The sequence below is a fragment of the Neoarius graeffei genome, chromosome 7 (assembly GCF_027579695.1).
Source record: "Neoarius graeffei isolate fNeoGra1 chromosome 7, fNeoGra1.pri, whole genome shotgun sequence".
NCBI lineage: Eukaryota > Metazoa > Chordata > Actinopteri > Siluriformes > Ariidae > Neoarius > Neoarius graeffei.
Genome location: NC_083575.1, coordinates 63755847 through 63774267, shown reverse-complemented (window position 1 = coordinate 63774267; position 18421 = coordinate 63755847). Strand labels below are relative to the sequence as shown.

General features: G+C 44.4%; 1 protein-coding gene across 1 annotated transcript in view; it reads right to left on the bottom strand.

Moving 5' to 3' along the window:
- Positions 1 to 18180, bottom strand: part of LOC132888893 (gamma-aminobutyric acid receptor subunit pi) — a 50082-nt gene extending 31902 nt beyond the window's left edge. The window contains exons 1-3 of the mRNA XM_060924988.1: positions 18111 to 18180; positions 1305 to 1436; positions 581 to 648 (exon numbers count right to left, since the gene is read on the bottom strand). Of these exons, the coding sequence (XP_060780971.1) occupies positions 581 to 648; positions 1305 to 1436; positions 18111 to 18180 (270 nt within the window). The remainder of the gene's footprint in view (positions 1 to 580; positions 649 to 1304; positions 1437 to 18110) is intronic.
- Positions 18181 to 18421: the final 241 nt, after the last annotated feature.

Below are 18421 nucleotides of genomic sequence, written 5' to 3'. Positions count from 1 at the left end.
TTTGGACAGTGGGGGAAACCAGACCACCCAAAGGAAGCCCACACAGACATGGGAAGAACATGCAAACTGTGCACAGAAAGGCCCCTGCCAGCCACTGGGCTTGAAACCAGAACCTTCTTGCTGTGAGGCAACAATGCTAGCCACTACACCACCATGCTGCCCTGAGGTACAGTGCCTCACTACCTCTGCTTAATTTTGGAGCTGACATTCAATTAGTCAGATTTTCTACATTTAAAGAGGGAAACAAATAAGAATGTCAAAAGCTATTGGCTTTTCACCTGAGGTAGTCATACGTAAAACATGAATCAAACACTACTGCTGCAATACCATGCTGCAATAGCTGTTTTATTCATTTGTGTTACAATTTTATATTACTAAATATAATATTTCTAAACTAGGTTTAAGCCTTTCTGTTGCCACTGCCATTTTATCCAATCAGCATAAAAAATATCAGGATGAAAAAATCTCAGGAGCAAAGTGTTCATCTGGTTCCCTTGTTCAAAACATTATCACATAATAAAAGCAACCAGGTTTAGTTTTGAAGGTGTTCTTTTTAAAAATTCTTTCATTTTTTTCTCACCATGTTGATCTCTGATATTGTGTCAATACTGGCAATGTCCAAACTCATCCCTACAGTGACAGGGCCATCTGTAAAAGAAATGTGGAACAAAAAGGAAAGACAAAGCAATATGTTGCATGTTTACGGCTCCCAACAAATATAATTTTGATGACGAATGGGCATTTATAAGTATTCTTGGCAGAATAAACAATATTACAACTCACTGTGAAACTTGCACAAAAACTCAGAAGTACATAAAGCAAAAAAAAAAAAAGTAATTTGGTGCTAATAGAACAGATGAAACAAAATTACTTTTCAAATAATCAGAGCTGTGTTATTCAGTTTCTCACATTAAATAAAGATACACTATCTAATCTTGCCGTCTTCTCTGTTACAGTTCATCTCATGATGCAGCTGCAGAATTCATCAGGATAGAAAGTGTTACAGTCAGATGTTATTTTGATGGGTAGAAGAAGACTGGCTGGAAGAGCAGGCATGGGGTGGTTCCATGGTGAAGGGATAATGAAAGACTGATTTTGAAGAGACACACAAAAAGATAGCTGACTGATAAATGATAGTTGAGGTTGAGAAATGGACGCAATATGGAATTCATTGTACCAAATTCAGTTGAAGTTTGGGTGTGACATGAATGTGGAGTTTCTCATGTCTCAATTGAGATGAAAATATTTGAAAGGTTTTGTTGATTTTGTTTCTCTCTCTCTCTGTGTTTGCAGAATTTGCTTACTGTCAAAGAAAGGCCTCAGGTATTTGTTGTATCCTTTCATCAGCTTTTGAATGGTGGGAGGCAAAATCTCTCCCTCCTTCACCTCAGCACTCAGCAGTGGCTCCTCCAGGATGCTGCTGGCACATAGACAGACTAAATGAAGGGAAAGCAAGAAGGAAACCAAATCTTTCTGTCTCTTTTTTTTTCTGATGTGATAGCTGGGGGCTCCAGCTCCTGCTGAACTACGCCACATTAGTGGAGCAGTGGAGTGATGATGAGAGCACTGTTACTAACAGAGAACAGAATCACATATCGCATACTAACAGAGAACAGAAGATTAAAGCTTCCAAAGCAACTTTAAATGAGAAGCGTGTGTGAGAGTGGCAACATTCTTGTGTAAGGGAAAGAGAAATGTCTATTTAATAATTGGACAGGTTAGTGCACAGGACTTGGATATTCCCATCAGTGTGTTGACCTACTCCTTTTTTGATTCACTAACAGAATTCCAGCAACGTTTCAGAATTTTACATCTCGGCTCATTATTTCCCAAGTTTGGTAATGGGGATTTTGCAAAGCCCAGAATAATGCGCATCTGTAGTACGATAGCGTATTTATAGAATATAGTGCTTGGCACTGACTGATCTTTACTGCATGAGAAACCTTCAAGTGCAAGGTTATAGTATAAAATACAATGGGTGAGAAGATTGTTTAACCAAATAAAGCAAGTACAGTGCTTTAATACCCACCCACGCTTGTTATTTAAGCCAACTACTGCAATATAGCTCTGACAAAGTGAAAATAATGTTCATACTTTAATCTTTTTTTTTCAAATTCTTCTGCATAATGATTATTATTATTATCCTCTTGATAGCCGAACCCCTTCAACCTATTTGCCTGTAGTACCCCCTGAGATTTCAGGCAGGCAAACGTGAAGTGAAGCATTTACCTGCTCAAAATTTTTTTGTAAAAAATAAATAAATAAAAAACCTAGAAGGGCACTCAGTAGAGCGCATACCTCCGCCAAGCCACCAAAATCAATACCAAAATCACTTGAACCTAGGATAATATGAAAGCTGTACACCAAATTTCACCAAAATCCGTTCACTACTTTTTGAGTTATATTGAGAACAGACAAAAAAATAAATAAATAAATCCTGGATCCACATACATATCTGGATTTACATCAAAATCTAATTAACTGTTTCTTGGTCCCTGACTTAGGCCCATGACCACAATAGACCAAGGTTCTATATGAAGTGTTGTCTCCAAAAAGATACGACGAAAAATCTCAGACCAATTTCCTTCTTTAATACTAGTTTACTGAAGTTCTCTCAAGATCATATAAATAGCAAACCACTTCCTCAAAATACAAAACAGAATACTCTTAGTTCACAAAACAAAACAGAACAGAGGCATCTGGGAAGAGCTTGGAGATGATCGCTGAATTGTTCTTTCGCAGGACCTTTATAGACCGATCCAGTCCAGCTATAACCAACCCAATTCTTTAGATCCAACTTTTTACCTTTTTTAGGAAAAGGTCAAGACCTCAGCTGGTGTCATAATTTACTGGCTCAATGATTGAGTGTTTACATATATAAGTGTGTATGCAGTGGGCCTCCAGGAACCCAAGGCATCAGGCCCTATCCAAGACAAAGTCCCTGCTTGCCCATGTGTATGTGTGTAAAGTAGCCCTAGCCACATAGGTTTATAATTAACTTCTTTCAAACCAACCAGCAAAAGGGGAAAGACCAGCGTACTACATCTCACATTAACAATTAACTTCATATTCCATATCCAATAATCAGTTAATTACACAAAAGAAAAGCAGCATCCTTTCAATGAAACCTCTTCACTAAGCAACATTCTGTGACACATTCAATTGGTTTTGTGTCCTTGCAAGCAAGAATCAGACAACAATAGTTCCAGTGTAGGAGCAATTTGAAAGTACAGTAAGGAGTATTTAAATATTTTTGGTGCAAGGCATGAAGCCAGCTTTGTCTAGGCAACGTGATGCATTTGTTTTTTTGAGTTCTCTTTACCTAAATAAGCCAAAGGTTGACACAACACAAATTTGCGAATTCTGCCAACCTCTTCACTTAAATAAGTCAAAGGTTGACACAACACAGATTTGTGAATTCTGCCAACCTTTTGTTTTTAATAATACAAACTCATTATACTAAGTTTGAGCAACAAAGACTTTCAGTTTCATATGTAAAATCTAACTTCTACCAATTTTGTTTTTTGAGTTCTAACAATTTTCACCACACCCCATCATTCAACACAACACAAAGTGTAGTTAAAAAAAAACCTTTTATTCACCATTTTGAAAATTTCACATTACAATTGTGAATTCACAGACTCGTGCCCTATGAACAGGGCTTCTTGAGAACTAGTCTTATACTGTGTATGAATGTGTGAGTATTGGGTCTGAGAATGAATGCAAGATGTGCATTTCTAATTGTGTGCAAGAATACACACATTACACTTTGAATACACACATTGAAATTAACTTATGAACTTATGAACTGATCTTCTTAAGAACCGGTCTTTACTCACATTAGAATTGGGCCCAATGAACTGAGCTGCTCAAGAACTTAGTGTGTATGAGAGTATGGTCTGAGAATGAAGCTTGTTGGGCTTGTGGAGAAAGGAAGGAAACCCCGTAGTAGGCGTGTCAATGAACATAAAGTAAGAAAACTTAAAACTTCTTGTTAGAGAGTAGGACAGTCTTTAGAAATTTGAGGGAAACTAAGAAAAACTTGTTTTGCTTAATCAAGTATCTTTGTTAGTTATTTTCTAAGAAAAATGAGTTGTACAAACGTGAGTTTGTTTGTTAGATGTCAAAATTGTTTTTCTGAGTCAGTTTACAATAAAATTGTGAACTTGAACAACAACTGTCTGACAACTTATCTGTCCATTTTCATCCATCCATCCATCATCTGTAGCCGCTTATCCTGTTCTACAGGGTTGCAGGCAAGCTGGAGCCTATCCCAGCTGACTATGGGTGAGAGGCGGGGTACACCTGGACAAGTCGCCAGTTTATCGCAGGGCTGACACATAGACACAAACAACCATTCACACTCACATTCACACCTACAGTCAATTTAGAGCCACCAGTTAGCCTAACCTGCATGTCTTTGGACTGTGGGGGAAACAAGAGCACCCAGAGGAAACCCACGTGGACATGGGGAGAACATGCAAACTCCACACAAAAAGGCCCTCACAGGCCGCTGGGCTCGAACCCAGAACCTTCTTGCTGTGAGGCGACAGTGCTAACCACTACACCACCATGCTGCCCCCATTTTCATACATTTTAAGGTATTAATTAATATTACATAATAATATTATATAATTACAGTAAAAATTACCTTAAAGCACATACACAGAGTCATGGCCTCACTTTCGTTTATAAATGCCTTGAGACCTCAAGAATGGCACAGGAATAGTTTTAAGCACTAACAATAAATTTAATATAGTAATTTTTACAATTAAAGTGATTTATATAGGTAGCAGTCTGAGTGAATGACCTTGACGTCCGTAACGTCACAGCAGGAAGTCTATCGGTCTCATCACCATTTCCGCGATACTAAAACACAGAGCTGACTGCAACTCCGATCCTCCATTTTGAGCTAATTTATCGCCATGCCACATAGATGTGTTTTTGGCTGGTGCAGCAACATGATAGAAGGTGGATTTATGTTGCATTCATGGCCCAAGAATGTTCAAACTGCAAAGATTTGGACGTGTTTTGCGAGAAGTTCACGGGCACATTGGGCGCCTATGCAGTGGTCTCTCCTCTGCTCTGCACATTTTACTGAAGACTCGTACGAGACTTCTGATCTGTTGAAGAGGATTGGCTATAAGCCCGTATTGAAAGAGGGTGCAGTATCAACAATTAAAGGAAAAGAAAACTACAAGAAAAGGAAAGTATTTATTTATTTTATTTATTTATTTTTTAAAAGGAAAGTGAGTTCAGTTGCACCAGTCCTCCCGGAGTTAGCCGAGGGTTGTTGCTAAAACCTGGAACAGAAGGGGATGGACATATCGCTCGGGCAGTGACCTCCCTGCAGTTGTTGCTAAAACCGGTGACATCCCGTTCTGTCCCGGGTTTTAGTAATTGCCTGAGTCCAGCAGTAATGGCGGACTACACAGTATGAAGAAAAGTGAATGAGTGGAGCAGCCGTCTTATTTCTAAATTGGATATTGCTGCTACTGTATCTCACCCTTACTGTACGTGGAAGAAGTGAATGAACAGAGAACTGAACAAACAACTGAAAGTCAGATTGTTTCAAAAACAATCGGCCTTCAAGAAGCGAGAACACAGACGGGTAAACTCCAACTCACATTTGAATACAGAACAACAAAAACACGTTGTTTACCTGCATTTAGATTAAGGGCGCTTTCACACTGCTAGTTCGATTATTTGGTCCGCACCAGGCAGTAAAATTGTTACATTGTAGCATACAGACTGCGTGTGGTCCGCGTTCACACATGCAAACGAACCGAATTGGTCTGAATGACGTTTTGTCATCTTCCGGTGGAAATAAGCGCCAATTTGGACTTTCACAATGGAGCGACACATTCACACACTGTTTCTTGCGCTGGTCCTTGCTTTTTATATCGTCAACATTACCCATTTCTGGCAAAATATCCAGTTCCGGAATGAGTCCTGGCTGCAGCTGGAGAACAATTTTTGGATATACTGGATTCGCCGAAGGTGTATAGTGCGTCATTTCAGGCAGAGGAGACGCACTATTTTCACCAATGCTGTCCTGCTGCTGATGAGACAAGCACCTTTCCAAAGACCCACAAGGTAGGCTATAGTCTGTTAGCCTGACAAGCCGGCTTTTACTGTAGAATCTGTTATGCTGTAGGTTAATACAGGGCAATCTGAATTTCCCACTGACAGAATGCTGACAGAGCTGGAGCACGCATGTGTGCCTGATGCCGCTGTTTACAGAACGTTATAATGATCACATTGTGTAGCTGCTCACATCATTACCTCTGCCAAGGAGGTTATGTTTTCGGTAGCATTGGTTTTTGTTTGTTTGTTGGTTTGTCTGTTAGCAACATTACGGAAAAAGTTATAAACGGATTGCTCTGAATTTTTTTCCAGAGGTGTGACTGGGCACAAGTAACAATCCATTAAATTTTGGCGGTGATCCGGATCACCGTCTGGATCCCGGAATTTTTTAAAGGATTCTTGGCGGAGGTCTGCGCTCTCCGAGTGCTTTTCTAGTTATCTTTATAGTTATAGTTATTAAAATAGTTACTATTCTTAGTGTGAGCAGCCTTTTACATTATATCCAGGGTAGACACACCCCACTATTCAATGAAAAAAATGTGCATATTATGCGTAATTAGACCTGAGTTGGTCCAGGTTCGCGTTCTCACCAGAGGGACCGCACCAGAGGTTGACATTTGGTGCGGAATCAAGCGGACCGAGACCACCCCTTTTTGGAGGTCTCGGTCCACTTGATTTAGGGTGCTTTCACACCAACAGCAGTTGGTGCGCACTAAACAGTCCATTCGAACCAAAAGCTCTTAGTTCGGTTTGTTTTTGTCGGTGTGAAAGCATCAATCGCACTCAGGTGCGCACTAAATCAAGCGAACCGAGACCTCCAAAAAGGGGTGGTCTCGGTCCGCTTGATTCTGCACCAAATGTCAACCTCTGGTGCGGTCCCTCTGGTGAGAACGCGAACCTGGACCAACTCAGGTCTAAACGAGCTATTCGTTCGTTATAACATATCGAATTACAGCCTCTGCATTTGATTATTGTTATTTATTATTTATTGTATGTTATTTATTATTATTATTATTATTATTTAACAACAAAACGTTTAAACCCATTCCTGTGTTATTACAACATAGGCTACTGTTAAAACCAGTGTATAATATGCACATTTTTTCATTGAAAAGTGGGGTGTGTCTACACTGGATATAATGTAATAGGCTGCCCACACTAAGAATAGTAACTATTTTAATAACTATAACTATAAAGATAATGATGTGAGCATCTACACAATGTGATCATTATAATGTCCTGTAAACAGCGGCATCAGGCACACACGCGTGCTCCAGCTCTGTCAGCATTCTGTCAGTGGGAAATTCAGATTGCCCTGTATTAACCTACAGCATAACAGATTCTACAGTAAAAGCCGGCTGACTTGTCAGGATAACAGACTATAGCCTACCTTGTGGGTCTTTGGAAAGGTATTTGTCTCATCATCAGCAGGACAGCATTGGTAAAAATAGCGCGTCTCCTCTGCCTGAAATTATGCGCTATACGCCTTCGGCGAATCCAGTATATCCGAAGATTGTTCTCCAGCTGCAGCCGCGACTCATTCTGGAACTGGATATTTTGCCAGAAATGGGTAATGTTGACGATATAAAAAGCAAGGACCAGCGCAAGAAACAGTGTGCAAACGTGTCATTCCATTGTGAAAGTCCAAATTGGCGCTTATTTCCACCAGAAGATGACAAAACGTCATTCAGACCAATTCGGTTCATTTGCATGTGTGAACGCGGACCACACGCAGTCTGTATGCTACAATGTAACAATTTTACTGCCTGGTGTGGACCAAATAATCGAACTAGTGGTGTGAAAGCGCCCTTAATGTGCACCCGAGTGCGATTGATGTTTTCACACCGATGAAAACGAACCGAACTAAGAGCTTTTGGTTCGAATGGACTGTTTAGTGCGCACCAACTGCTGTTGGTGTGAAAGCACCCTAATACATGTAACTTGTATTGTGTGTTTAAGGTACCAGTTTTCTTCAGAATGTGATTGTCTCAGTTCATCTGATTATTTAATGAGCCTTTTACGTTTTATCAGTGAAAATGCATGCATGTATATGTATGTTGCATAAGTTATAATACCTATCCTGTTTTAATGAGAGTCAACCCACAATCAATGAAGTCAAATCAGTCTTAGTTGAGCAAGTTGGTAATGGGATTTCTTACTTTCACCATAAATTTTTATTTATATGACTTTGGTCTATAGCTGTCAAAGGCCTCGGCCTTAAAACCGGTTACTGCTGTGACGTCACACACTCAGGGCTGGCTGGCTCAGTGGGGCAGCTCGAATGCCAACTTTGCGGTTGATTTTAACTCACAAAAAATGTATATTTTTATTCCCATTTATGCAGCATATAAGAGTCAAGGATGCAGATACTATCCACTCAGAAATATATTTAAAAATAAAGGTTCTGCGTATCTCCTTTAATGTGACTGACATTTCCATCCTGGTTTGGGAACCCTGTTATAAACTATTGTACATATTCATTGTTAAATGGATGTTTGTACGTATTCATAAAACTAACGAACATAAACCTATATACACATAAGGAAGTATTAAACTGGTTGGCTGGCTAGAAATATAATGTATGGAAGAGTCCAAAATAATTTAATTACACATACAAACCTCACAAGCCTTTCAGAGCAAAAACTCTGGCAGTCTTGTGTTAGGTTTAATTCACATATCTCTGGATCCTCTAATACATTTGATATGTTATTAACTTAAACAATATTGGCTGGCTTTATGTGGTATATCAGATATATTCCATTCAGCTAGCATGATATTGAAAAAGTCGAAGATGTGTTCAATGGCATGCTAGCTGAATGGAATATATCTGATATACCACAAAAGAAAGCCAGCCAATATTATTATTATTATTATTATACATACACATTCCTTACGGGTGTTCAATGCATCTTTCTCTTTCAAAATTCTGTCAAAATCTTCTGTAGTTAACGAAGTAAACCTGGCGGCCATATTTGTTTACAAATTGTCACAGTCGCTCGCTAGTGTGGAAAGCGCATGTCTCTGACGTGCGACGTCATGTCTTGACAACCATGCAGTATTGTAAACCATATTCAACACTCATTCTCCATTGGGTAGAGTGATGTAATACACATAGGATAAGCGATGTGATAACAATACTGCATGCTATCAAGCCAAATGAATGAAACTTGCTAGAAAGGAATAGAATACATGTTTTTATTCCATCAAAACATGCATAATACATATTGTTCCACTGTCTAAATTTTTTTTGCAAAATTATTGCATGACGCTATTACAAATAAATAAAAATAATAATATAATGAGCCTATGCATAACCTTCTACACTTGCCCAAATGTTTAGGCTGAAGAAAACTCAGGGTTCTGCAGTATCCATAGTGTAGGGACCCTGCTGTAAGGACTTTAGTATTCTATGAGTTGAGCACTGAAGCATGTAGAGATAGTGCTTAAGAATTAGCCATTATTATCTGCTGAGAGAGGAGATGGCTGTCAAAGTCTTGGTCTAGTTTTTCCCTTACTTTTCCTCCATCTCTCTCTCTCTCTCTCTCTCTCTCTCACACACACACACACACACACACACACAAATATACTGTATGTGTCACTGTAGTTTTACAGTATGTCAGAGGTTTTGTGCAGGCTGACAAGGGAGCTCTCCTGCTCTGCATGTGACTTTTTTATTGTTGCAGGAAGGCTGTTACTCAATATAACACACACACACACACACACACACACACACACACACACACTGAAAGCATCCAGACTTACAATACATACAACTTGGGATTGTCATTACTATTTTATTTGTCACCGGTGTGGCAAGCCCTAATTTTCAAGATATTGAAATAAAACAATAAAAAGGCATATATCAAATAAACAAATAAGGTAAAGCCATTGCAAATTCAAATATAAATTAGTCTCATGGTTAAATATTTTAAAACAGCCTAGCATAAAAATAAAGGTGTCCAATTTCAAGGTCCTGTGAGTCATATCCCAGGCGTGTGTAGCGACTCTGTTTAGCATTGCATCACTTTCTCTCATATACAACAGATCAAAAGACGGATGCTCCAGTCTGAATTGATTTCATGCAAGCAGAGCAGATGAAAAAGACAGAAGAAGAGAGAGAGAGAGAGAGAGCACATATAAACAGAAATGTGTCCGTCTGAATAAAAGACATGGAATAATAATGATGCAATCATTTCCCTACAAATATATTACACTCCTGTCTGGCAGCATCACAATGCTCTTCATCACTCTGGGCTTGGAGTTGCTCAAAGATGAAACCCAGGCATAGATGCATGGAGGTCAATTCAAAGACATCATAATCAAATTGGCAGAAGTGGAAGAGCTGATGGCTGTTGAGGAAACTTGTTTTGGAAAAACAGGAAGGATATCCACATGGTTAATGGATTTGACCGTCAACCCGCAAGCAGTACAAACCTTTCTTTCTTGTTTGGTATGGGTTTCTACTCTCTTCTGCTCTCTGTCTCTCTCACTCAACTCCCTTGTGATTGAAGCGAAGCTAGAGAGCTTATGACATTGATCATAATGGCAACAGTGCCATAATGACAGCTTCTGCATAGCACAGTCAATCTTCTCCATCATCAATATTATAACAATATTATATTGACAAAATGTCATATGTTCCTTCAAAAAGAATGGGAAAGGAACAACTTTATACCTACTTATTTATGTAGCTATCCAATCAGACAATAATGTGGTAGTACAACCCCTATTCCAAAAAAGTTGGGACAAAGTACAAATTGTAAATAAAAACGGAATGCAATAATTTACAAATCTCAAAAACTGATATTGTATTCACAATAGAACATAGACAACATATCAAAGGTCGAAAGTGAGACATTTTGAAATTTCATGCCAAATATTGGCTCATTTGAAATTTCATGACAGCAACACATCTCAAAACAGTTGGGATAGGGGCAATAAGAGGCTGGAAAAATTAAAGGTACAAAAAAGGAACAGCTGGAGGACCAAATTGCAACTCATTAGGTCAATTGGCAATAGGTCATTAACATGACTGGGTATAAAAAGAGCATCTTGGAGTGGCAGCGGCTCTCAGAAGTAAAGATGGGAAGAGGATCACCAATCCCCCTAATTCTGCGCTGACAAATAGTGGAGCAATATCAGAAAGGAGTTCGACAGTGTAAAATTGCAAAGAGTTTGAACATATCATCTACAGTGCATAATATCATCAAAAGATTCAGAGAATCTGGAAGAATCTCTGTGCGTAAGGGTCAAGGCTGGAAAACCATACTGGGTGCCCGTGATCTTCGGGCCCTTAGACGGCACTGCATCACATACAGGCATACTTCTGTATTGGAAATCACAAAATGGGCTCAGGAATATTTCCAGAGAACATTATCTCTGAACACAATTCACCGTGCCATCCGCTGTTGCCAGCTAAAACTCGATAGTTCAAAGAAGCAGCCGTATCTAAACATGATCCAGAAGCGCAGACGTCTTCTCTGGGCCAAGGCTCATTTAAAATGGACTGTGGCAAAGTGGAAAACTGTTCTGTGGTCAGACAAATCAAAATTTGAAGTTCTTTATGGAAATCAGGGACGCCGTGTCATTCGGACTAAAAAGGAGAAGGACGACCCAAGTTGTTATCAGCACTCAGTTCAGAAGCCTGCATCTCTGATGGTATGGGGTTGCATTAATGCGTGTGGCATGGGCAGCTTACACATCTGAAAAGACACCATCAATGCTGAAAGGTATAATCCAGGTTCTAGAGCAACATATGCTCCCATCCAGACGACATCTCTTTCAGGGAAGACCTTGCATTTTCCAACATGACAATGCCAAACCACATACTGCATCAATTACAGCATCATGGCTGCATAGAAGAAGGGTTCGGGTACTGGACTGGCCTGCCTGCAGTCCAGACCTTTCACCCATAGAAAACATTTGGCACATCATAAAACAGAAGATACGACAAAAAAGACCTAAGACAGTTGAGCAACTAGAATCCTACATTAGACAAGAATGGGTTAACATTCCTATCCCTAAACTTGAGCAACTTGTCTCCTCAGTCCCCAGACGTTTACAGACTGTTGTAAAGAGAAAAGGGGATGTCTCACAGTGGTAAACATGGGCTTGTCCCAACTTTTTTGAGATGTGTTGTTGTCATGAAATTTAAAATCACCTAATTTTTCTCTTTAAATGATACATTTTCTCAGTTTAAACATTTGATATGTCATCTGTGTTCTATTCTGAATAAAATATAGAATTTTGAAACTTCCACATCATTGCATTCCGTTTTTATTTACAATTTGTACTTTGTCCCAATTTTTTTGGAATTGGGGTTGTACTCATGTTATATACATACATTCACCACTTGAAGATAAACTTCATATCTTTGTGCCACTGTGTAATATTCTATGTATGTACCTGTATACAATATAAATACAGTATACAGATAGTATTACACCCCTAATAGTTTGGTGTATATATAGTACTGTAGAGCTCTCGGAGGTGTGGGGGGAGCACAGAGGACAGCAGGACAAAGCTTCAGGTACGAATCGGCTTTTATTGCCAGACTTTTCAGTATAACAACACCGTTTTATTCTGGTAAATACACACACACACGCTGTGTTCTTGTCCCGGGAAGAGCTCCCCTCTGCCTCCTTAAATAGGGTGCGGTTACTGGGAAGACACACAAACACAGGTTAATTACCGTCAGGTGTAGTGATTCTGCCACTCACCTTCCCTGGCTCCGCCCTCCTGTCACAGACCGGCGCTTGACCACGCCCCCGCTGCCACATACCCCCACCGCCCGACTCAGGCCGGGCGCCCGTCCGGCCCGCAGCCGACTCCCCCCCCCCCCTTGACGGGAGAGGAAGTCCGCCACGACCATCTGCGCCCCCGGCCTGTGGACCACCTTGAAATTGAAGGGTTGGAGTGCCAGATACCAACGGGTGATCCGCGCGTTGGCATCTTTCATGCGGTGGAGCCACTGGAGGGGCGCGTGGTCCGAACAGAGGGTGAAAGGGCACCCCAGCAGGTAGTAAAGGAGGGTGAGGACTGCCCACTTGATCGCCAGGCATTCCTTCTCAATAGTGCTGTAGCGCCCCTCACGCACCGACAGCTTCCTGCTTATGTACAGGATGGGGCGGTCCTCCCCCTCCACCTCCTGGGACAACACCGCCCCCAGCCCTCCGTCCGACGCGTCGGTCTGCAACACAAAAGGGAGAGAAAAGTCAGGGGAGTGTAATAGTGGCCCCCCACACAGTGCAGCCTTTACCTCAGAGAAAGCCCGCTGGCACTGCTCCGTCCACTGGACCGGATCTGGCGCCCCCTTTTTAGTGATGTCAGTCAGCGGGCTGGTGACGTCCGAATAATTAGGTATAAACCTATGATAGTAGCCAGCCAGCCCCAGGAACTGTCTCACCACCTTTTTGGTCTTGGGCCTCGGGCCGGCCGCAATCGCTGCTGTCTTATTAATTTGGGGACGCACCTGCCCGTTGCCCAAGTGGAAGCCCAGATACCATACTTCCACCCGCCCAATCGCACACTTCTTCGGGTTGGCAGTGAGACCCGCCCGCCTCAGCGACCTAAGGACGGCCCTCAGGTGTTGCAGGTGCCGCTGCCAGTCGTTACTATAAATGATAATGTCATCAAGATATGCGGCCGCATAGGTGGCGTGGGGCCGGAGGACCCTGTCCATCAGCCGCTGAAACGTAGTGGGCACCCCAAACAGCCCAAAAGGAAGTGTGACAAATTGGTGTAAGCCGAACGGTGTGGAAAAGGCCGTTTTCTCCCAGGATAATGGACTCAAGGGGATCTGCCAATATCCCTTCGTCAAATCCAGTGTCGAGTAAAAGCGAGCCGTGCCTAGTCAATCGAGCAGCTCGTCAATATGAGGCATTGGGTACGCGTCGAATTTAGACACCGCGTTGACTTTTCTATAGTCTACACAGAACCGGACCGACCCGTCGGCCTTGGGTACCAAGACCACCGGGCTGCTCCAGTCACTGTGGGACTCCTCGACGATGCCCATTTCGAGTATGGTCTGAAGTTCTTCCCGAACCACCTTTTTTTTGTGTTCGGGTAGCCTGTAAGGGCGGCTACGCACTACCACCCCCGGGGGCGTCTCTATGTGGTGTTCTATGAGGTTAGTGCGACCGGGCAGGGGCGAGAACACATCCGAAAACTCAGCCTGCAACTGGGCGACCTCCGTGAGTTGGGTCGGGGAGAGGTGGTCTCCACAGGGGACCGGAGAGGTACGTGATGCCAATGTCCCTTTTTGAACCTCCGGCCCCAGCTCCGCCTTCTCCGGAACTACCGACACCAACGCCACGGGGACCTCCTCATTCCAGAGTTTAAGCAGATTGAGGTGGTAGATCTGTAGCGCCCCCTCCCTGTCCGTTTGCCTTACCTCATATTCGACGTCCCCGACTCGCCGTGTGACCTCAAAGGGTCCTTGCCACTTGGCGATTAATTTGGAGCTCGACGTGGGCAACAGTACGAGTACCTTCTCTCCCGGAGTGAACTCTCTAAGGCGCGTACCCTTGTTGTACAGGCGGGCTTGCCGTTCCTGGGCCTGCCGCAAATTCTCCTGAGTTAGGTGGGTGAGCGTGTGGAGTTTTGCGCGCAGGTCCATAACGTACTGAATTTCGTTTTTACTCTGTGAAGGTCCCTCCTCCCAAATTTCTCGCAGCACATCTAAAATGCCGCGCGGCTTACGCCCGTATAACAATTCAAACGGGGAGAACCCCGTGGAGGCTTGGGGGACCTCTCGCACTGCAAATAACAAGGGTTCGAGCCATTTATCCCAGTTACGTGCGTCCTCACTTACGAATTTTTTAATTATATTCTTGAGGGTGCGATTGAACCGTTCAACTAAACCGTCCGTTTGTGGGTGATAAACGCTGGTGTGAATCGGCTTAATACCTAATAGCCCATACAGTTCGCTCAGTGTTCGTGACATAAACGAGGTGCCTTGGTCAGTCAGAATCTCTTTTGGGATTCCAACCCGGGAGATGACATGGAAGAGGGCCTCCGCAATACTGCGTGCTGAGATATTGCGAAGAGGCACTGCTTCTGGGTATCGCGTTGCATAGTCCACCAGAACCAATATAAAGCGGTACCCTCGTGTTGAGCGATCTAATGGCCCGACGAGATCCATCCCAATTCTTTCAAACGGGGTCTCGATTAATGGTAGGGGCGCAAAGGCGCTTTTGGAATGGCCGCTGGATTTACTAACTGGCATTCGCGGCACGCCGTACACCACTTACGGACATCGCCGCGAATCCCCGGCCAATAGAATCGGGCCATTATCCGGGCTAGTGTCTTATCCTGCCCTAGGTGTCCAGCCATGGGATTAAAGTGAGCCGCCTGAAATACCAATTCCCGGCGGCTCTTTGGAATTAACAGCTGTGTGACTTGCTCTTTCGTCTGAGTGTCCTGCGTCACTCGGTATAATCTATCCTTCATAATAGAAAAATAGGGGAAGGACGGGGTGGCGCTCGGCTGGAGCGTTTGACCATCGATTACTCTCACTTGGTCAAACGCATGTCGCAGAGTCTCGTCTCGTGATTGTTCTAATGGGAAATCCACGAGGGATTCCCCAACAGAAAGAGGAGGAGCCGGCGGCTCCTCACTCTGTCGCGGAGATGACATAGACGGCTCTGCGACAGCAGCTCCAGCCAAAGCAACACCGGGACCTCTCCCTGTCAAATGGCAGGACCCACTCTTTACTAGGCACGTCATTAAACCCTGAAATCCCGGCCAATCAGTCCCCAAAATTAAAGAGTGGGTAAGGCGAGGATTAACCGCCGCCTTCACTATAGATTTTTCCCCTCTGAAAAATATATGGACCGACACCAAAGGGTAGCTGTGAACATCCCCATGCACACACAACACCTTCACCCCCTGTGCTCCCCCCAATGCCTCGTCTTGCACCAGGCTTTGGCGGATCGAGGTCTGATTGCAACCAGAATCCACCAACACCTGATATGTAGCCCCTTGGACACTCACCGGTATGCGATACGCTCCGGCCCGATCGAGGGCAGCTTCTGGCGCGTCGGGGATCCGTACCACCGTGCCCACCTCCATTGCTGTGCACTGTTGTTGCAGGTAGCCCGGCTCCCCGCAGCGCCAGCAAACCGGCCCGGGCTTTCCCTCTGCACCTGTGCTCTGGGGCTCACTCACCTGGGGGGGGGGGGAGACAGACACAGAAGGGAGAAACGGGAGGGCACCACGGGTGCGGCAGGCCGGCTGGGGTGGAGCCGGCCCCCGCCTTCGTGGTGGGGGAATGGGGCGAGGACGGGACACAGAAGGGAGGGGAGAGAGAGAGAAGAGGAGAGAAGAGAAGACGTCGTCGGCTGTCCTGCCGCCGGAACAGCCGCCAAATGATCCTCCGCCAGTCCTACTGCCTGATCCAGCGACGCCGGGCGGTGGCACTGGACCCACTCCGCGGTTCCGGCTGGTAAGCGGGCGATGAACTGCTCCAGCACCACCTGATCGATGATTCCCTCGGCGTTGCGATCGTCGGCCCTCAGCCACCGCCAGCAGGCATCCCGGAGCTGCTGGCCGAATGCGAACGGCTGGCCGACTTCCTCCAACCGCAGCGCACGGAAGCACTGGCACTGTTGTTCTGGTGTGCGCCCCACGCGCTGGAGGACGGCCCGGCGAAGGTCCGCATAGGCCAGCCGGCGGTCGGCAGGGAGCTGTAGCGCGGCCAGCTGCGCCTCTCCCGTCAGGACGGGGAGGAGGCGCGCTGCTCCATCGGCCACCCCGAGGCTTCGGCGACCTGTTCGAACAATGTGAGGAACGCCTCGGGGTCGTCCTGCGGGCCCATCTTGGTCACGGTGAGGGGAGACGGGCCCGCGGCCGGGGCGCTGGTGGACCCCGCCGACGCAAGGAGATGCCAGAACGCCTCGCGATCTTCCTGCTGGGCCAGCACCAGGGCTTCGAAGCGCCGCTCTTGCTCCTTTTGGAGCGTGACGAGCGCCTGGTGCTGGCTTTGCTGAGCCGTGGCGAGGGCGTGGACCAGGTCCGCGAACGGGGAGGATTCCATGGGGCTGTGGGGTTGGTGCTCCACCTTTTTCCCGGGTTTTGGCACCACTGTAGAGCTCTCGGAGGTGTGGGTGGAGCACAGAGGACGGCAGGACAAAGCTTCAGGTACGAATCGGCTTTTATTGCCAGACTTTTCAGTATAACAACACCGTTTTATTCTGGCAAATACACACACACACACATGCTGTGTTCTTGTCCCGGGAAGAGCTCCCCTCTGCTCTCCCTCTGCCTCCTTAAATAGGGCGCGGTTACTGGGAAGACACACAAACACAGGTTAATTACCGTCAGGTGTAGTGATTCTGCCACTCACCTTCCCTGGCTCCGCCCTCCTGTCACAGACCGGCGCTTGACCACGCCCCCGCTGCCACAAGTACATACATGCTATAATCTCACTAAATATAGTGCTCTCTCTCTCACACACACATTCCCTATATATAAGTGCTGTCAAAGTTAACACGTTAATTTTGGCGATTAATTCTAAACATTTAATGCATTAAAAAAATTAACGCAATTAACATGGTTTTGTTTACTTCCGGTGGCGGCTGACCCATAATCTTTGGTTACGTGTGCGGGAAAACCGGGCAGAAACAGCTATCCTAACTAAAGGAGAGTCTATGGCGGAAAGATGGATAAGGGTGAACTTTTAGGGGGAAAGTTTCATTTTAAAACGTTGCCCAATGGCTCGTTGGACAAAACTAAGGCAATTTGCACAGTTTGCAAAGCCGAATTTAATCACCACAGAAGTAACACGTCTTTAGCGTATCACCTAAAAGCAAAACACCCTGCTGAAATTACCTCCACTGGACCTCGCCAGTCTACACTACAGGAGTGTGGCACTCGTGGGCGAATAACAAAACCTGTAAGTGAAAAGTTAACCAATTCCTTGGTTACTTGGATAGTTAAAAACTGCTGCCCAGTTAGCACAGTAGAGGATGATTGACTGAGAGAAGTAATTCGTGTTGCATCGGGAGATACCTCTTATAATTTACCCTCAAGAGGAACCACCGTGTCAAGAATACACACTTTGTATGAGGATGAGAGGGCACAGCGGATGAACATGCTTGCGCAAGCAAAGCACATCGCTCTCACGGGTGACCATTGGTACCCCGTGAGACCATTAGTTGGACCACTGTACAATGCATAAAATCATCCTGATATAAGTGGTCATGAGCTTCAGTTAGTGCTCACATGAAATTATGAGAATGAGGGAAAAATGTAATCTCTGCGACTTTTACCATGGTGTTCTTTTTGGAGCCAGATGAGCATGTTTGAGTGTTTCATAAACTGTTGATCTCCTGGG